Source organism: Lathamus discolor, chromosome 6 (assembly GCF_037157495.1).
Source record: "Lathamus discolor isolate bLatDis1 chromosome 6, bLatDis1.hap1, whole genome shotgun sequence".
NCBI lineage: Eukaryota > Metazoa > Chordata > Aves > Psittaciformes > Psittacidae > Lathamus > Lathamus discolor.
Genome location: NC_088889.1, coordinates 58,235,519 through 58,257,135, shown reverse-complemented (window position 1 = coordinate 58,257,135; position 21,617 = coordinate 58,235,519). Strand labels below are relative to the sequence as shown.

Here is a 21,617-nt window from a genome sequence, read left to right as displayed (position 1 = left end):
ATTTTATTGGTAATAAATTAATTTTTTTCCCCAAGCGAAGCCTGTTTTGTCTGTGATAATTGGTGAGCGATCTCTCCCTGTTCTTATCTCAGCCCAGGAGCCTTTCATTGTATTTCCTTCAGGGGTTAGTGATAAAGTGGCTTTGGTGGGCATGCAGCGTATAGGCAGGGTCAACCCACCCCATCTATGCACACTGTAATGTGTACCAAGGGTCATGTCTGTCGTTATAGCTGGAATTTATTTTGCATTCCATAAGGTCAGAGCCACTAAAGAAAATTATGATGATAAGAGAGGCCAGGGTTGTAAACCTTCAAATCTTTCCTCCTTCAGAGTCCGGATGCATCCTCTGAAGATGAGACACGTTCTATACAAAATTAACATGTGCAGGGCAGACTCTTAATGTGTATTTCATGTTATTTTACCCATAGTTATTCTCCTTTGATCCTCTCACTGTAACATCTGTAAAACATGGTCCGGATGGAATGCACCCACGGGTGCTGAGGGAGCTGGCGGAGGTCATTGCTAGGCCACTTTCCATCATCTTTGGTAAGTCGTGGGAAATGGGCGAGGTGCCTGAGGATTGGCGGATGGCAAAGGTCACACCAATCTATAAGAAGGGCAAGAAGGAGGACCCGGGTAATTATAGACCGGTCAGCCTTACCTCCATCCCTGGAAAGATGATGGAACAACTTATTCTTGACTCCATCACTAGGCATATCAAGGATGAGGGGGTCATTAAGAACAGCCAACATGGTTTTATGAGGGGGAAGTCATGTATGACCAACCTTATAGCCTTCTATGAGGGATTCTGTGATTCTGTGATTCTGTGAGTGTTTCTGTGAACATCAGGCTGTGCGGCTGTGGTCTCTTGTATAGGTTTGGTTGGGTTATATATGATTATATGAGGGATGTCAGCCCACAACTTGCAGTCAGTATAAGTCATGGCAGGCAGTGGCACCTTCTGAAATGCTGTTTATACCCTCAACCTGCCCCGATACCAAAGCTGTCCTTCAAATCTGTACTACCTGTTTCTTCTGAACATACAAAGTATCATGTATAATTTGAGCCTGCATTTCTGATATTTGAGAAAGCATCGAATGTCCATGTGTTTCCTTCCTTCTCTCTTGCTTCAGCACCTCCATGAGTCATATTTCACTTATCGACTGGTTCTTCTCTTTTCTGCTTCTTCAGGTGCTGAACAAACATTCTGCATCTAATATTTTCCTTGCAGTTGTTGCATGAAAGTCCTGTGCTGTGAGAGACAGTAGTAGCGCTCCCCCCTACAAAGTCTGTTACAAGTGTTGAACTTGTTAATCCCCCCAAAAGGTGTAACTTGTTAGGAAAATTGTGTCGCCTGTCTTCAAAGGTTGTCATGAGTGTCAACACAGGGGTGAGAGACAACTGTCAGGATGCAGTCGTGTAACAAAGTGACTGGGAAGGTGATAACCTTTATTATGTCTGACAAATAGTCCACGTTTTAGGCACAGAGATCTTTGGAGATCTAGACGGGTGGAAATTCACTCTTCTAAGGGACAAAGGAGAGAGGGTAGAACTTCTAAAATGAATCTGAAAACGAAGAGTACACATTAATCTTATCGCATGAGTAACAGTAACAAACAAAAAGCTGTGCATATAGAAACATGTACAAAAAGTGCCCTTCAGAGGACAAACAAGCATTCCCAGTGTCATGTAACCTGGTGCGTGCTGACTGTAAGCCATTGGTTCACCTTTGTACTTGCAGAAGAGTCTGCAGAAAGCTGAACAAAGTTGCTGTAGTCATCTTCAGAAAAGGATGGCACTGAGCTGCTGGTCAGAGATGAGACCCCCCTGAGCACTCTTTAGGCAAAGTCTACAATCAGGATTCCTCCTTCTTTTGCCCTGCCTCAGTACCTATTACTTGTGAGCTTCCTTCACAATACATGACCTTCAAGTGCATGGCAGCCAGACAGGAATGGGTCAGATAGGCTGCATTCAGACAGGGCTTTTCCAAACCGGAATTCTAAACTTGGAGGTTGCCAAACCTAGAATGGTCTTGGATGCATTAAAAACTAAGTATCACAATTTCTAATAAATGATTTTTAACCCTTTCTGTGTATGTAAATGTAGAACCTTGCAAAGCTCTGACAGAATTAGTTCCACAGAGTTTATTGCTTTGAGATTCCAGGGCAGATAAACAAGCATGTTGAAAAATCCCCTGTGCTTCGAAAAAACAAAGCTGAGAGCTTCCATGTGTCCTGGGATTTTGAAGTTAACATGTTTACACATGCTGCTAAAGAACAAGTTTCAAGGGCTGGCAGTTCTTATATAGACAATTAAGAGCTTGTGTATTCTGTCTGATTAAGAAAATGCTATCTTTTGTTGTGCTGCCACTCTCTCTACAAGAAAACTCTCGAGATCTTAAGGAAGCAGGTGAGGCTGAAACATGCTATACCATTTCCAGAACATAATAAAAATAAGTAACAGTGGAGATATAACAGTGGAAATATCTATTGCATAAATTATTATTCAGAACATGTTTGGGGAAATGAGTTACTGCAAAGGAGTCTTCCATTTTTCAACTTTGAATCATATTATTTTTGGAGGAGAAAATGAGAGATGGTCCTGTGAAACCAGTGCCTGTACTTCAACAGAAAAAAGGGATTGGCGCTCTCTGATACTTCAGTTCTTGCTTCTGATATTTTTATCATGTGCAGCCAACTTCTGAGCACGGTGATGGAAGGTACAGTGCAGGATAGTTGGTCTGTGCTTTAGGTAGTCATTTCTATCCGAAGAAAAGGGGTGAAAAAGATTAAACATGGCATTGTTTAAAAACCATCCCGCACTTGCCTAGTAACAGAGCATAAGACTGCCATAAATCTGGGGCAGCAGGGAATCTAGCCCTCTCAGTCTAGATAATTTCACAATTTCCTGTTGTCTTCCTCACCCTTAGAAATTTCTTGGCAAAAGCATGTACCTAGTGCACGCTGATTTTTCACATTTTATTTTACAGTTATTCGTCATTGTCAGGTTTTCCTGCTGTCTTTGCTTTACAGATCCAGTCTAATTCAAGTATTTAGGATCTGACGCATCAGCTTTGATTTATTTGCCCTTTTTTTGTACAGTTGTAGAGCATAGTTGCCACTTCAAGTAATTTACTTTGGCAGAATGACTCCTGAATTTCACTGGTGTAAATCAGACTTTTTGCTTCTGAGCCATAAAAACGCAGTTTGTCTGCAGTCAGCTGTGTTTCTATGTGCTTTTCTCCATGAACTGACTGCAGAGACCCAGAGCTCTGGCAGGGGTTTATATGCAGGAATTTACCACAGCACTCTGAATGCATCCCACAGTTGCTATCATTAACTCAGTACTTCTTGGGAGCACAGAAACCAAAGCTTTTAAAAATGGCACACAGAGCTTAATCTTTGCTTTGTTTCACTGTCCTAGTGGCCTATCATACATTTTTATTTAAATAGAAAGTACCAAAATTCCTTGTGGAAAGAAAAATCAGAAATATAACCAGAAAAATAATTGGTGTTTCTATTTCTGTTCTATCTTTAAATATTTTGTGATATTTATCCACACTGGTTTTATTGCCTCATTCTCTCTAAATTCTGGGGCTTTTCCATCACTAGCACATGTCCATGAGCCTATTTCAAACAGTCTTATAATGCAAATTCGCTTTTCAGTTTAGAAAGTATTTTCCGTCTTGTTTTTGACACAATCCCAAAGTCAACAATAAAGGGAGGTGGTTATCTGGAGTACAGATTATACGGTATTTTGAGCCATATTCCTGGTGAGAGCCCAAAAATCATGAAGGGTCTGGCGGAAGAGTGTTTGTTCTGTTGCACTTACGTCACTTTCCTTTCCAAGCAAGAGGCAAGATATGACAGGTTGTACTGCTTGATTCATTACCAGGTTTAATCAGCTCAAAAAGCACCTTACTACTGTGTGCCCTTGAGTGTGAAAGGTTCACTTCCTTTACTCACTGTAAGCTCTTATTTAGATTTAAGATAATTAAATCTCATCTGTAGTTATTTACTGTTTAATGTAGAAAATGACAATACTGTATGCTATGCCAGAGTGCAGAATATATTGTAATAGAAAGGTTTACTGCCAAACAAAATTGGAGTTAAATTCAGTAGTGCAGGAGGTCCCTTTTGCCTAGTCTTGAAGTTCCCATAACTCCTAGTTACAAGAAGTAACAATAGTGATTTTAAAGTCCTTTTCTACACCTCGTACAATTAGTCTTCTTTGATGTTGTGTACAAGGCAGTTGTCCAAGCCTAGATGCTCATTTATATTTGTAAAGAAAATGTCAAATTCAAAGTATCATCAGTATAAGGGATCCTCTTGGGCCATCTCAGTTAAGCAACGGAGCCATTTCAGGCCACGTATTTTGGCAATAGTTTTATCATGTTTGACCTTCATGCTAACCACAGTAAGACCAGTGTGACCACGTGCATTTGCTCCCTGAGCTTTCTTTGCTTTACAGTAATGCTTCCCAGAGTGCTTCGCAGCTATGACTGCTACTGCCTTTCATTCCCCAGTGGTGAGGATGTAGCTAGGGGTGAAGAAAAGGAAATTGCATTACAAACAAATGATGCTGAATCATTGCATCTCTGTCCAATGGCTTATTTCATAACTCACCTCAAAATGCAGCCGAATCACTAACAGGTAGGGTTTGATAGCTAAAAGTGGACTTCTCATAGCTTTTTGTAGTAAAATGCAGAGGAAATTATTCCTAGCTCTTGTATAGAGAGAGGCAGAGGTAATTTTTTCTAGTGTCCCTCAACATTGCTTCGATCAAAGTCATTAAGGGTCTTTTGTCCTTCTTCGAATTACTCTGCTTTTCTGCACCTAAAGAGGCATGACTGGAAGATTGCTGTACTGCAGTAGTGTGTTCAGATTTTGTTTGTGCAAAAGTATTGATTTGTACCAGGAGCTTTCACAAGCGTGTGTCTGACAGAGATAAAAGAGTGTTTTCCTGTGCCCTTAAGGTGGTTTGAAACTGGCCTAGTTACCAGGAGCTGTCAATACTGAACCTTTTAAAAAGTGCTTGTTTTGTGCAAGTGACGGAGGTGATGACACAGAAGTACTGGTTCTAATTTGAGCGTCTGTTGGTCTCTGCATGTTTTCTCTACTATGTTAAATCAAGAGCAAGTTCAATGGAAATTAATACCATAGCAAGCCATCACAACTGTTCTCAGTGATAAGAGCATGGTGCACTTGGTTCCAGCTGACAGGTGAGCAGGGTGTGCTTCCCTCTCACTTTGCTTTGCCTTGGGAAGGATGGATTCCAGTATTCGCACTCATGGTGGTTTAGCACAAAGTAGGAGCTGCTCCTTACTCATGGGACCTTTCTGCATTGCTGAACCACTGAATTACACTCTGACTGTACAAGGCTCTGCTTTCAGGTGGGCATCATCTTGCTTCTTACTCAGTTCAAAAAATTTGCATCTTCATTTGTGCTTCTGCATCCTGAATTATGACAGAAGTCAGGTCTGAACCCGTAATGCAATCCATTTTTAGTCTGAACACAAAAATGCAAGTACAGCTTTTTAATGTGGTGAGAAATCTCCTGCTTGCATGGGAGAAAATACCCTTTTGAAAACAGAAGAGTCTAATAAGTTATATCTTGTTGTCTGAGTTTCTTATTTCATTTGCCTTTCAACGATTTGGAGGCTTTATACTGGTTGAAGATGTGAACATAGATAAGCTCATCTGGGCACACAATAAAATCCCTGGGATTTAGGGGGTTTTCAACATTCAGTTATAATTTCAGTTTCTCACCTTGAAGTCTGAACACATTCGCTTTGTTTCCTCAGTAGTCATAAGGACTAACAAGATGCCAGAAAGGTGTGGGCTTTTTTCCAGTGGAGTATTAGCTATGGATATCTGAATTAGTGCTTCAAAATTATCATCTTTGTGCATTCTTTTGCTTGAGATAGGATTTTTATTTGAAGAAATGAAAATCATCATTAATAATAAAATATTATTAATTTATAATGTTGTATGAAATAATTTGAAAGTTGGCAGCTCAGAGTTTCCTAGCATTCTCTCTTACAAATTTCTGGAGGATTTGAAGTTAGATCCTCAGTCACCTGAAATAAAGGCAGCTTTAGTGTTCATATTAGAAATGAGGTTTGCTGCTCTTGCAAGGAGAAATTTCTGTTGCTTTTCTTTCAGATTTCCTTAAATACTGGCTAGAGCAACAAGAAGTCTCTAGTCTTGCGTGACAGGCCAAATCTTCTCAATACACAACATAATGCGTTTATGGTCACAGCTGATTCTGATGTTGTTATCATTACTCTGAAACAAGCCAGTTGTCGTGATGAAATGGCACGAAGCCCTGAGAAAGAAATGGGATAAGCAGTAAACCTGCATAAAATACTGAGAAAGCAATGTTTTCCTAGCGAAAGTCCTGAGGAATACAGAGATGTGACTTTGCATGAGCTCACCAAACAAACATCAGTGTTACTGTGAAATGACAGGATCTCATCAGCAGGAGTCTGGAAAGACCCAGTAGCTTTTTGTCAACAGGTTTCTTGCTCTTTTTTCGGTAAATGGGCTCCTGAGCTTGAGCATGTTGAAATGGGAAATTCCCTGGATTACAGGGACAAAAGCCGTTTTATTATTCTGTAAGTGTTGGTTTAAGCAGGCCAGATGGGATTTGCAAAACCAAAAGATTGCTGAGCAGCTTCTGCCAGCTTGTCTTTCAGCACTGAGTGATCTGTAGAGTCACTCCTGGTGCTTCAGGAGAGCTGAAGCAGTGCTGTGGAGTCTGCTGCTTAGCTCAGAGGTCAGAGCAGGGCACCGAGTTAGGAGTCCTGTAACTCTTTCCAGGTGAGTCACTTTAACTACCCTCCATTCATCTTTAATCCCTGGTCTGAAATGCAGTTTAATATTGTTATTAGTATTTATAAAACACGTGTGGATCATGGGTGCAAATTCCTCTATACATGCACTTTTTTATCATCCACTGTACTCTAATTTCCATCAGGTCATAGAATCATAGAATGTTAGGGTTGGAAAGGACCTTAAGATCATCAAGTTCCAACCCCCCTGCCATAGGTAGGGACACCTCACACTAAACCACATCACCTAAGGCTCTGTCGAACCTGGCCTTGAACACTGCCAGGGATGGAGCATTCACAGCTTCCCTGGGCAACCCATTCCAGTGCCTCACCACCCTCACAGGAAAGAATGTCTTCCTTATATCCAGTCTAAACTTCCCCTGCTTAAGTCTGAATCCGTTACCCCTTGTCCTGTCACTACAGTCCCTAATGAAGAGTCCCTCCCCAGCATCTCTATAGGCCCCCTTCAGACACTGGAAGGCTGCTATGAGGTCTCCATGCAGCCTTCTCTTCTCCAGGATGAACAGCCCCAACTTTCTCAGCCTATCTTCATACAGGAGGTGCTCCAGTCCCCTGATCATCCTTGTGGCCCTCCTCTGGACTTGTTCCAACAATTCCATGTCCTTTTTATGTTGAGGACACCAGAACTGTACACAGGACTCCAAGTAAAGCCATCTCTTTGGCCACCATTTTTGCTGCCTCCTGTCATTGAAAGCTGTTTCATGGAGTTGTGTGTGCTGTCTGCACTTGTTTTCCCTCCTTTCTGGAGTTGATATTTGGCAATGGAAGCAGGTAGGAGCTGTGCCTCTGCCCAACTGGATCAAAAGGCCAGGCTCATTGCCTTCGGTACTAATTTTGTATTGCCCACTTTCAGAGTGGTCTCCAGGAATTAAATTCTCCCTCTCCTACACACGGCCAAGTGTTGGCACCCGCATTTTGTAGGTCAGAGATCTGTGTGTTGCCCAAAATCAGAGCCTTTCCAACTTTTGAGACAGATACAGGGTGAGGGCTTGGGCATTTATGGCACCAAGAACCAACCGTTGCCCATCCCCACAGAGTCTCGGTACAAGTCAGCCTTGCTAGAGCCCTCACAGCAGAAATTCTTCTTTTTTTTTTTCTTCATTTTTCTTTGTGATGAGTAGGGTACATATTATCTCAGCAGGAGATTCTGTTCTCGGGGGCAGGTGAGATTCAACTTCACTGTTACCCGTAGGTGTTCATAGGAACTGGTGACAGGAGATGCCTATTGACACTAGCATTTAGTAGAGAAAACAGTATGAATCCATACATTGGTCCATGGAATTAATATCTTTATTTGAATATTTATATTTGAATGAGAGTAGGCCTGGAGAACTATAGTTTTTATAAATTAGAAGTTTTCCATGTTTGGGTAAGAAAAAGAGAAAGTAAAGAGATTGAATTGGAATTTAAAGATCAAGTGTATCTAGATTTCAAAATCCTACAGAGCATGACTGATGTTATCAGTTTTCTCCTACTTTGGGTAATTCTGCTGCTTTCTCAGGGAACAAGTCACATTATCAAAGCTAAGCATGGTCCGGAGGGCTGGAGGCCAGCTCTTGGAGTATCTCTGCTCTGTGCAGCAATGATTCCCACCAGGAAGGTAGTTTCATGGTCTGTGACATATTTTGAGGACATTGAGGGCTGCTTGGCAGGTGGTTGGCTTTGAGATGGCACCTTGCTGCTGACTTGGCAGGGGTTTGAGAACTGTGCACCTAAGGCTGCGTGTTGGAAGAATACCCTTTATAGATAGGGAATCAGAGCTACTTATTGCAATGTGTTTTGTGAAACGCTGGTATTTTCCCCAAAATGTTATTGCCCAGAAAGAAGGTGCCGTTTGAGTGAACTTGTTAAGAAACCCAAACATGATTCTATAATCTTTATTTATGCTGTTTATACATAATATTTTGAAAGTGTATGTAATGATCTGCTTTGTAAGGTGCTGCATGTATCACTGTGTATATAGAAAACCTCAATAAAAACATGTAAAACATTTGGGTTTACAGTCTACGTAGAAGATTGCAAGTTATTTAATTATTTGTCTCTGTCCAGTAATACTAGTTTTAAAGTCTGTGGAACTATTGTGCCTTCGAGAGAATATTCTTCAATGGAAGCAGGTTTTTCAGAAAAGGACCATTTTATTACCCACTTATCAGCTTTTGGACTTCTTTTTTAATTCTGTTACTTGCCACTGTCCTTTAGAGAATGCACGTCTGAAACCATACAGCCAAGGCTTTATTTCTCTTTCATCTTCAACTAGTCCTATAGCTTCTATTTGCGTCACTTAAATTTACAGTATATAGTGATATAAACCATCTTTTTCTCAGCTGTGGTATTCCAGGTACTTAACAGCATACACCTCCAGAGGGCTTGTTGCTCTGAAGCCACAACCTTGTATGGTGGAAGCGAGTGGGAGTTTTGTGGGGGTTCAAGATCAAGCCTTAACAGCTGTAACTTTACTGGTGACCTGGCATTCAAAAGAATGGCTCATATCTCTAAGTAGAAATGTTTTGCAGCTTCTGCAGGTTATGCAAATCCAGCTTTTCCTCCTCTCCTGATGAGTCAACAAACCTTTTCCTGGCAGTCAAACAACTGAAAAGATGTTTCGTACAGTGTAAGAAGATAAAGGTCCATGCCTATGGTATTTTCTACATAGTGAATTAAAGGCAGAGAGAGGATGTTCAGCACATCCTTAACCTCTGCTTTCCCATGACTGACTTTACCACAATCATTTTGTACTTTATTCTTTCAGTTGTTAGTACAGATTAAGCGTTAAGAATAATGTACAATTTTGATGCTGTGGTATTAAACTGAAGAGATCGAGATGACACAGAAATAATGAAGAATCAGGGCACCTCACCAAGTCTGAGGAGGCTGATTTAGGTTGCACCTTCAGGCATTAAAGAAAGCATGTAGGCCAAGGTAGTTCTAGGTAATTCACTACAAACTCTATGCTGCAACAACCAGCCAAAACTGCTCATCATCTGTCACCTGCTTTTGATCTTCTGAGATCTCTTTAAGACACTTGTCTGAAGCTGTATAGAAAGAAGGAAATTCAGCTTCAAGGCCTGACTATCAGAGGACTCTGAAAAAGAGATAGGTTCCCTTTTGTAATAATTTGATCGTTGTCCTTTTCGGACCAGAACTTTGCTCTTTTGTGATACTTCCAACTTTTGCTTGCAAATTATCCACTGTAGGAAACCAGGATGAAATTGGATAATTGGGTTTGGGAATGCATTTAAAGGAGAAGAAAATACCTCCCGTGTCAACATCAACTTTTCAGAAATTGCCCCAGTGCTCCAGATTTTTTGATTAATTCACAGAACTTGGCACCTCTGCCTGTAGGTATTGGCTGGCTGCTGGGGAGAAAACCATGCAGCAATAGGAATCTTCTGAATCTTTTCTCCCTTTGCTGTAGTGAAGACATTTGCTCCGTGATTTCTTTTGGTCAAATAGCTATTTTGTTTGGATTTTTTGTGTACAGTTCAGTTTATAAAGAAACCAACTTGTCCACAGTCTTCAGTGAACAGAAACTTAGCTGCGTACACAAGGCATTACTTTGGGTCTTTTCTCTTCTTTCTATACTTTTTGGAACAGAAAGTTTGCTAGGGCAAAGTGTTAAAGGAGTCGTTTATTTTTGCTATGATTTGTATGTATGTATGGTGGCAGTGCAGTAAACCCCCCTTTTGACACTGTTTTGGCCTATTTTTCTTATTGCTGGCTCACTGGTGATAAGCCAGCTGATTAATGTGTTGTTTAATTTCCTTTGTCTTTTTGTTCTAAAAAGTTTTTGCAACAATGTATAATACACCAGTAACAATAGCTGATTTTCCAAATCATGGCAAAAATTTGCTCTAAGGTTTTTTTCTCGAAGATAACACCACGACCTTTCTGTATAGTTTATATTCTTCAACACATACTGTGGGCAGATTAATACATTTATTCAGTCTGTAATATTCTTTCAATAAGAAAATATTTCTGTTTTATAAGGAGAATTTAATCTGTTGGCCACAACATCAGCCCAAAGATGAAATGGGTCTTCCTTTTGCTGTTTTATTTAGTTTACTGTATAGATCAGGGATTTGAAATGCTCTGGCTAAAATACTGCAGTGGCTGCCCACAGTGGTACTTTGCTTCAGATTTCTGTATCAAAAACTGACATCTTCCTAAATGGGTTTGGTCACTGCAACCGGTGAGTAAACTGTGCTCCTTGTTGGTCAGCCTTGACCATTTCTGTTGTAGTGGAAATCTTCTCCTTAAGAGTCCCCTTTTCCTGCAGAGAGACTCCTTAATTTGGGGGGCCAGGAGCTGTTCTGCTGGAGGTGGTAGATGCATTCGAGGCAATAGTTTCTTATGAGAATCTCAGCTGCCTTTACACTCTGGAAACTTGGAAAAGCTGGGGGTCGAACAGAGGTGAGAAAACTGGCTTTGGATGTGCTGAATGCCCTGCTCATCACTGACATCAGCTAATTGCTGTGACCCCCCTGCCCCTGACTCTGTGGCTAAACAATATTTGGTGTCTTAGTGATACTTTGGGGTAGATTTGCAACATGCAGACACCCTCTGCTTACCTGCAGGTAGAAGAAATTTGGCAAATAACTCTGGTTTCCCCAAGGACTTGATTTTGTATTTCTTTCTGCTTCTAGGTGTCACTCCGTTTCTCCACCACCTCTTTTGTCCCCGCGAAAAAGCCCAGCCTACCCCCTCAGCGACAGCGAGGACTCTTGCCGCTCTACGCGGCTCACCAAGGTCTCCAACTCCAGACCGCGCCTCAAGGACTGGAGCAGCCGTACATCTGCGCTTCGAAGCACTTCCACAAGTGCATCGGACACCGACTCCCCGAACCACCCTCTTAAAGCCATCAGTGTGGGTGCTTTGGATAAAAGGTTGTCTGTGTTCAAGGCTGAGGACCAAAAGGAGAGTCCAAAGGAGGCTCAAGATGGGGAAGCGATAGGGAGCCATTCACTCACCCGGAGCACCCTGTCCTTGGGCACTGCCACCAACTTGAGGAACCTCTCCCTCAGCCGGGCAAGCGTACGCTCCCAGGCACTGGACATCAGGCAGAAGATCACAGAATGGGAGTGCCGCCGGGAACTGTCCCCCAGGATGAGTGCATGTGTGGACAAGAGGGATGCTGGGGAGAGGTCAGGCAGTGACAGCTGCCCCAGCGTGCTGACCTCTCCCTGCAGCGAGAAGACGTTCGATTTCAAAGGGCTCAGAAGAATGAGCCGAACATTTTCTGAGTGTTCTTACCCAGAAACAGAGGAGGAGGAACTGCTGGACAGAGATTCCTGCCATCGATTTGAAAAGAGATCAGGCAGGAGCGAGGCTCCTGCTGCTGCTTTCCTCAAGGGCCATGGGAGGAAAGAGTCCTCTGCTGTGCTCAACAGAATACAGAAGATCGAACAGGCGCTGAAAGAGCAGCCCGGCAGAGGCCTCCCCCAGTTACCAAGTAGCTGTTACAGTGTTGATAAAGGGAGGAAAAAATCTGTGACTCTGAGTACTGTGGAGGGACTGAGCGAAGCCACAAGTGATAGCAAAGGAGGGAGTGTTATTTTGGGGAGTGAACCAGAGACACCTACTGAGACTGAGAAAAGCAGTAAGATAAAACAGGGGATTACTGCAAACTCAGCTGGCCCTAAACTGCTCCTCGAAAGCCCAGTTAACAGCGCAGTGAATCCTGTCCCCAAGCCCAAACGCACCTTTGAATATGAAGCAGACAAAAACCATAAAAGTAAACCAAGCAATGGCCTACCTCCATCTCCTACACCTGCTGCTCCTCCTCCACTCCCATCCACCCCAGCACCCCCCGTAACCAGAAGGCAGAAGAAAGAGTCACGCTTTCACAGAAAATCCCAGAATAGGTAAAATTCAACGAAATGTGCTGAATCTTCAAATAAATAAATGTGCTGTGGTTTTTGGTAACAGTATTTTATATTCTCCTTTTAATGCAATGTTTTTGAGAAATGCTAGGAGTTGTGCACAAGACAATTATTCTTTCTGCCAGACTGCACCGATGGGATGCCCTGGTACAATACCTTTGCATGGCCACAGTTCTGGAGTTCTCCAACTTTCATTCCTCAATCCCTGAAAAAAGCACTAGGATATTTGTGCTAAAGGTTATCTAGTTCATCTTGGCACAAATGCTTTTACTTCTGGTTTTCAATGGAGCATAATTCCACCATCTTCTTGTAGTGGAACTGTGGTCTGTTGTAGTCGTGTTCCCGCTCACTGCAAAACATACCTTCAGAGGGTTTGTGTTTCCAAAGCTTGTTACTACAGCAGTTGTGTCAGTTTTATGCAGTGTTGGTGATTTTACTTAATTCGGTGCTTAGAAATGTTGTCCTAAGTTACTAGCAATAGCTGTAGAGGATTAATGCTGAGAAAACCATGTTTTAGCGTAGAAAGGGCTTTGTGTCTTTCCTGAGTTAATGATGAGCAGAGGATATGGTTACATTTCCCAGGAGTCTTGGAGCTTGGCTTCTTTTAATTAGATGATTTCTCTTGAGTTTTGGAAATGGTAAAGCTCATTCTGCTCCCCACTTAGAAAACGGTAGGCTTCTTTGTTGGTAAGCATTCAAAGTATGGCATTTTAACAGATTCAGCTATCTGTGCATGTGTATGAGATACACAGACACTTGGTATTTAGTGATGGGCTTTGCAAGTAACTGTCGAACAGTATCTCAGGCCCACATTATCAGTTCAGCACCTGGTGCTTGATGTTGGCTCTATCAATTAAAAGTTTATGTCAGTACAACCTGACCTGAAGTATGCCGAGTCCAAAAACGGGGAAGAGAAGCCTTCAGAGTCTGCTCTGCTTTCAAGAGATACCTGCTTCTGAAATGGATCAGACAGCTCTGCTGATGTGTGTTGTTTCTCTGGGAAAGGGAGGGAGTGTGGCAAGCCAGGCTGTGATTAGCAGTGCTTATCTTCTGAGTTCTGGCAACAAGCTCAGTTAGAGGAAGCAAATCTAGTTTTTAACAAGAGTTTTTGTAACAAAGCTGACCTAATTTTGTTCAGCACAGCATTTCCAAGGCATTGAAGATGTTGGTTTTTAAATGTTCTGCTATAAATGATAGCCTTTATTAGAAAATTCAGGGGCAAGAAGTAAAATGGTCTGTATACTGGGTGGCAGAGAAGAATGAATAGCAGGAGATAATTCTTGCAGAGAATCACCTGTGGCTAAGTGATCCAAGTCAGTCTCCGAGTACATGCTCACACTGATTTTGAGACCACACAAGTCATCTCAGAACCACAGTATTTTGTTACAATGAGTTTGTGACCTGAAGTTTTGAATCTTCTTTCAAGAAGAGGCACAATTCATGCTTGCCCCTGCTGCTCTGCAGGTTCAGTCTCCTGTCATAGCAGAGTTAGACAGCAGCACTGTTCAGCAAAGGAGCCTTGCTTCTGGGTGGGGCTACTAAGTACAACCCTGAGAGAAAAGCAATATTTATCAATTTAAGTTGTGGTTAGTGGAAGGTAAATTGAAGGATTTGCAGTGTTATCATATGCACCTGATGATTCTTGCAATTGTCAAATTGCAATTGTCAGATCTTCAGTTTGACATTGTACAGGGTAGGTTTCCATTTGCTTGTAACAGCTTTACCCTACTGTAGTTTAGTGATTTCTCTGGACTTTGATTGATGTTGATCTAAATAAGGTAAATCAGTCTCCCAAGATCACAGGTTTGCTAGGTGACTTCAAGGCTGGGTGGAAATCCTTTATAAAATATTACCTTTGTTGTGCTTGCTACTGTCCTTTCTTTCGCTGCAGTAAGGAGAATTCCATCATTTACAATGAGCATGAGACCGCACAAATTGTCTAAGAATGACAATATTTAGTATTAGTTATTGAAATCTCAGTCTCTAAACTGTTCTTTTTTTGGAAACAGATGTTATCTTTTTTGTTTGTGTTTTTTTTTTTTTTTGAGAACTGTTCTCTGTTTGAAACATTACATCTACAGCCTGTAGCTGTGTTTTTCACTTGAACAAACGTGGCTTGCACTCACTAGGATGTCATGAGAACCAACTGTGGATATTTATTCTTCAAACATTTTGGTTGAAAACACTCGTTTTTGTTTTGTTGGCAATTCAACAATATAGTAAAATGGAGGAAGTCTCTCATATTTGCCTGCTAGCATAAAACCAGTCTGTATTCAGAGGACCTGATGCCCACAGTAGCTTTTACACCTCAGATTGATGTGAGCTGCACATTCCCTAGCAGTTGGAGATCCTCTGATGCAGACAGAACTCAGGAGAGGAGTGTCATGGGATAGGCTGGGGTCACATGTTCCACAAAACTATTCCCGTGTTCCTATCTAGTGTCACTACATCATAGCATTGCCTTGAAATCTATTAGAGTTAGGTATTTAACTACTTTAGAAGGTCTTATTTCATGCTCAGGCACTGAATACATACCTGTGTATCTTTTATAACTGTGAGTATGTCCGGAAGAGCGGATATCTGGAACTGATATGCAACTGAAATGCACAGTTTGTTTCTGCCATGATCCTGATGTGCATGACATGGACCTGGATATTCTTAAATAAGGGAAAGGAGAGAGAAAGGGCTCCTAAGCCTGCCCCAGACCCATAAATCTGCTCCAGCTGACAAACAGGAAATGCTCTTGTCAAATGCAGTGTCTGTGTAATAGTCACTGTATCGCCTGTAAGGATACTCTTGAACCAATTCACAGGCTGAAGTTGGTCTCATGAGACTCTGCCACTGCCATGTGGATGTTCTGTCAACATATGTTTCACTGTAGCTAGGGAGAAGAGGAAAGGGGGTTTTACTGCAGGATGGTTTGCCGTTAATCTACTTTGAGTATCAATGAGTGAAGTATAAGAGTCAGCACAGCATCTGCAAGCCTTACAGCATCCCAAGGTTTACACCTTGACCTAAGCCCATTTTTCCTACCACTTCATCCTCAGCATTAAGTCGATAGAATGAATGATAGCCATTGTATAGCTGGCATGCAAACCATGCACCTCACAGCTTTAAGTGTAGACTTTGCCTCAGAGCAAGTAAGTTAGAGAACACGTAGGGCTTGGCCTTCTCCTCCGCTAGAGCTGCTCAGCAGCACTGGGGCAGGTGTGGATGAGAGGTGGTGAATCCCCCCCCACTTCAAGTACCTAGGTAGGAGACAAGTTTTTGGCATTCATCTGACCCAGCTGCCCCTCACCGTCCTGCCAGAAAGCCCAAACTTACAGGCCCCCAACCATCAAGCCTGGGTTCCTTGTTCATCCCAGAGAGACTTAATTTCCTCTATCCTTTGCCATTTGCTGCCAGAGCTTGACACAGACTGTGCAAGGAAATGGGTGACTTTCACATGGGTCTGCCTTTGGCATTTGCAGACTGACTGTTATGTGGGAACATCTCTGAAGGTTCAAGACGTGTTTTCAGACTAAGGGCTACATCTCCCAGAGCAACCGGTGGAGGAATGTTTTCCAGAAAAACGTCTTCCTTGAGGAGAGAGGGCTACATGTTTCTGGGGGCCCCGCCAAGAGCAAGGCAATTTCTAATATGTGCTGCTGACTTACTCTGTAGCCTTTGAAAAATATCACATATTTTCTAGGTGTTTTCTCCTTGTCCACACAGCAGGGATAACTACTTCCAGCCTCATGAGAGTGTCACATATTGCTACACTAAAGACTGCTGTGAACACAGAACTTGAGGCCCTCTAAGAATTAGTCCTTAGAGCGTGACGTGTGATTGGTTTTTGTTGGTTATTTCACAAATATTTCTTAGCAAGCAAACGCTCAGCTGAATGTTTGAGTCATTTTGCATTCTAGTTACTAATTACTTACTGTTTTAAACTTCAGAAAATCCTTTGAGTTTGAGGATGCGTCAAGCCTGCAATCCCTGTACCCTCCCTCCCCAACTGAAAATGGGACTGAGAGCCAGCATAAATTTGGATCCAAGAGCACTTTAGAAGAAAATGCCTATGAAGACATTGTAGGTAAGAACCTGCTGCAGAACATGGGCTCACAGCAGGAAGTTGATCCGTTATGGGCAGTGAACATATGCCCTGTGCAAGAACATTCAGTGTTGCCAGTAAAGAGGGATTAAATGGAGAGTAAACGGGTTTGATGCATCAGTGCAAACATAACCCTCAGTCGGCTTACAGGAGGTCTTAATGCCTTCAGACTTCATTGGGTGGTATTGGGGAAAGACTGTTTGGTCAGTTTTTTTGCCATGCTTTTCAAGAACCAAATGATTCTTTTTATCAAGGCTTTGGCTTGAAGCCTTGAGTGGTGTAAAAATGTAAAGAACTGAACTTTAGATGGTGTTTACAGAACTATCCAACAGCAAGATTAACCTCATAGGCCTTGTGAGCAAGCCTGAGCTTTTCAGGACTCCTATACGGGCTGCCTCAAAGCAGTTGTTTGTAGCACAGTTCTAGGTCTCCCTTAAGTCCCAGTTGCTAGTTAAAGAAAAATTAATTTCCTTTAGCTGTACAGCCATCAGGAATGTGCAACAAAAAGACTGTTTTGATTAAGCTTCACAAGAAAAACATGTTTCTTTTGGTCTTAGAAGGAAATGTATGGCCTATGCATACATTCTTTTAACATCAAAAAAGTTGTTGTAATTACTGAACATTGGGCAGCCCTTCAAAGCACGGATTTTCCACACAAGTGATGACTATCTGCATTGTTTTTAACTCTTTCAGTGTTGTGTTATTACAACAGATACAAAGGGTGCTTCATTTTACTTTAGACAATAAATCTTTATCTACTGAAAACTGGAGGGCTACCAAGATAGTCAGGGGCCCTAGAGCACTTGTCCTCTGAAGAGACACTGACAAGCTGGGCTTGTTTAGTCTGGTAAGAAGGACCAGAGGCGACCTAATACTGCTTACAAATGTTTGAAGGGCAAACAAAGTTGATAGAACAAAACTCTTGTTGGCCCTATCAGATACAGCAAGGAATAGTGGCCACAAATTGCAGCCTGGGTCACTTTGTCCTTGTACCCAAATTCTGCCTATAGCTTGTCAGCTTCAGTGAAAACAGGAATTTACTCTTACCGTTTTCATCTGTACTCTCCCTCTCAGCATACAAAAAAAATGCCGCTGCTCAGTATCTGTTAGTAAAAATCGAGAGCTTTTTTGGACACTAAAAATTCTTTTTCTGTCCTTGCAATTCATACTTGAAAATGTATAGTGCATTAATTACAGTGCTCATCTTTGCTCAGGACATGTCAGCGTGCTGCCATATGCTAGGTGGTAATGCTTCTTTTCCTTGATTTGGTTTGTTAAATGTCAAAATAAAATGTGCAGGATTGGTAAGAAGCTCTCTTCAAATGAGAATAAACCTTGTGTTCAGTAAAACAAAATCATAATGGGCTTTTCCAACTCATGGGAACTGTAAAGCAGCTCGCTGCAGATTATAATTTGGGCATTTTGGCAGGGCAGTGGGAAGAGAATGCAAAATATCAGATCTGTGGACAAACAGAGAACTTCATTGTTTGGTACTGCTTTTTAACAAACCCTTTCCAAAGCATCTCATTCAGTACAGGCAGTGCAGGGGGAATACCAAATCAGCATAATTCTTATAAACTGTCAAGCATGATTAAAGACAAGCCAAAGTAGTTTGATCTCTAGCTTTAAAGAAACTGTCATAGTTTTGTGTATCACATCTGCATAATTTATACCAGTAGTGCTAGACCCCAGCCTCTAAGTAGCTCTTTTGTACTCATGCAAACCAGGTGTCCATAAGAGTGAGTTTATTTTATAGATTTCCATCTGCTTCAAAGCTGTAAAGGACTCCGTCATTGTTGCTTTTGGTTTTCTTTGCAACCAGTTGCTCTAGACGTGGTGGTATCTATATCTGGTTGAAACTCCTGCCTCTCTAAAAGCTTGTAGGTAGTTAAAATATTGTCACTGTAGTAATAAACTTTATTAAGTTTATCATTCTTCCCCCCACCCTTCCCTTAATGCAACTAGGAGCTAAAACACAAGGGAAAAAAAAGCTGCAAATCATGAGCGATGCTTTAAGCACTGTACTGTGAGACAGAATCATAAAAAATATTCTGGTTCGAAGGGACTCTGGAGTCATCTGGTCCAACCTCTGCTCAGAGCAAGGCTAATTTCAAAGTTGGATCAGGGTGCTCAGGGCTACATCTGGTTGAGTTTTCAAAACACCTTAGGAGGACTGTTCCATTGTCTCTCTGTGCAGCCTGCTCTACAGCTTAACCTCCACCGTGAAGAATTTTTTCATTCTATCCATTCCGAATTGTCTTTGTTGCTGTTTGTGACCCAGCTCTTTCATCCTCTAAGAAACACCTGGCTCTGCCTTTTCCATAACACCTTCTAGGTAGTGGAAGACAGCAGCTGGGTTTCCCCTCAGACTTCTCTAGGCTAAGCAGTTCCAGTTCCCTCAGCATTTGCTTGTTTATGTTGTATGCTCCAGCCCCCAACCATCTTGGCAGCCTTGCTCTAGGCTATCTCCAGTCTGTTGATGTCTCTCTGGTACTTTGAATACTCCTTGCAAGGGCCAAATAGAGGGGAATTACCACTTCTTGTGACTTGCTGGCCACACTCTTGCTAATGTAGGCCAAGGTCTGGTTTTGCCTTCCTTGCCCAGCAGGGTTATTCTGACCCACAGATGGGACTGTATTTGTCTTTCCTAATCTTCCTGAAGTTCCTGTCAAGCTTTTCCTTCAGTTTGCTGAGGTCCCTGGGACAGAAGCTCAGTACTCCTGCCTGTCACTGCATCTCCCAGCCTGGTACCCCTCAGCAGAACATCTCTCCCTCATTGGAAAGCAGAGGAGAGCTGTGGATAAGTTGTCAGTTATCTATCAGAGGGTAGCCTCTAAAAAGCATATTTAATGTTAGATATCTATCAGATACCGTGTGCTGCTCAGATACCGATACTATCAGATACTGATACTATTCAGAATAGTGCAAGGATCAAAATATAGCGTCTAAGCGTGAGTGCTAGGACTAGAGTCGTTGGATCTGTTGGTTACTATGTGATCTCCTTATGTGGTGCATATACACACTAAACCTTTGCCCTTATACTGTTTCCTTCTTGAATAACAAGGACAGTGATGAACTGTTATGAGTAGTTGATGTTATTTTGAGGGCTGACTTTAAATTAAAAAAGAATAATTAAGGTACATTAAACGAGAAGATGATTGTGACATCATGAACCAGACACTTTGTTTAATTTTGTGCACTTTAATAGATGAAATATCTGCATGTTAAGTTCAAGACAGGTATTAGATTGGACCATAATGATCCATTCTGCATTAATCAGGAAGCAGTTGTATAAAGGGATGCACTTTTCTAATATTAATCAGAGCTGTGTTCCACGTGCAAGGAGCCATGTGGATTTCATTCATCTTCTGTACTAGCACTTCCAGGAATGTAGCAGTCATAGTAAACTTAACGTTGTTTTGCTTCTTGTGGTTTTGAGTGAGTCTTTAATCAGACCAAAATTGATGTGGCTTTATGAATCCAGTTGGGGGAACCACGCTTGGCTTTGTGTGAATTCAAGAAACTATCATAGTATTAAGAGATGTCTGAGATGGTTGCTTCTGCTGTTTTTGTGGACAACAGTATTTCCTGTCATATGCACCATACAGTTTCAGTTTTCTAATCTGTTTCCCTCAATGCAGTTGAGATATTTGAATATCATTATTTAAGATCTGGTGTCTCTGAGGCATTTTTCACCTGTTATCTAGAAGAAAGCATTTATAATCACCAAAAAAAAAGTTGAATGAGTAAAGTGAAGGCAAGGTTAAGGGCAGAATATGAAGTTTAACTTGAGAAAATCTAGTGAAGACATGTAAATTATAGTTAGTGTTTGTAAGAGAAATTGCACTCACAATTCAGAATTGAAATGTAGTGGAAGAAATCTTTGACAAGACAAGCCTTCTTATTCTCTTTGTAACTATTCAGCACATATCCCAGGCTTATGAGTATCAGGTTATTTGTCTTCTAATGGCTGTAGTCTCTTACTGAAGCAATAGTAAAAGTAAGTTTGTGTAAGAATGGGTTTATTTCAGCCACATATATTACCACAGAGAGGTCTTGCCACATTGAGGTTCCTGTTCTGTCTGACTGGCTCACGTGCAAGACTGGTGCCTGCTCACTAAACTGCAATGGTCCAGAGCACTCTTAGAACTCTGTTAACTAACACGAAAGACAACACTCATGAATTAACCTCTTTTAGAGTCCCCAGCTGGGATTAGGCTGCACTTTTCTTTAGGACAAGTCTGGCTTGACTTCGTGGCTGGAGCTCTTTTAGTGCTCACTGTGTTGGGTTGCAGTGGACAAACCCACGTTTCGTCTGGCTTGGTCACATGCATTGGTGTGTGCCCTGTAGTCTGCGGTGATGTTAGGCCTTCCTCTGCATTGGTTGGCAGGCTTCCTGACAGGCATTTCCCCAGTGCATAGATCTGCTGGAATCGTTCCAGGGCTGAAATAGATCTTTAGTTCATTTCTCTTCATGTAATTCCCGTGAGGAGAGCATAAGTGCCTGGTACTGCCTTGGGGAAGTTTCAGTGTTTCACTGGCAGCAGTGTCCCTAGGAACACAAGGTCTTGAGATGCCAGCACATGCCAGTTACATATAGCCAGGCCTGTTCTATCTATGCCAGAAGTTAGGTGACATGCCAAAGGCATGGTAGATATCAATACCAACACTTGTTAGAGCTGCTTGGTGGCAGGTCCCAGTGCTGTGCATATCACTAGGCCTTGTGCCTCTCCATTAACCTTGCAGTTGATATAATCAGCAGTATGGAGCTCCATTGTTCATTAAACGCAGG

At 41.9% G+C, this 21,617-nt stretch overlaps 1 protein-coding gene across 7 annotated transcripts in view; it reads left to right on the top strand.

Annotated features, from left to right (window-relative positions):
• Nucleotides 1-21,617, top strand: part of DENND2B (DENN domain containing 2B) — a 183,872-nt gene that overhangs the window by 100,843 nt on the left and 61,412 nt on the right. For 6 of the 7 annotated variants that reach the window (XM_065682980.1, XM_065682977.1, XM_065682981.1 and 3 more), the window contains 2 exons: nucleotides 11,497-12,714; nucleotides 16,671-16,807. In XM_065682980.1, coding sequence (XP_065539052.1) covers nucleotides 11,497-12,714; nucleotides 16,671-16,807 — 1,355 coding nt within the window. Of the gene's footprint in view, nucleotides 1-6,725; nucleotides 6,822-11,496; nucleotides 12,715-16,670; nucleotides 16,808-21,617 lie in introns of those variants that run through there. The other variant, XM_065682983.1, reaches the window with a different exon arrangement.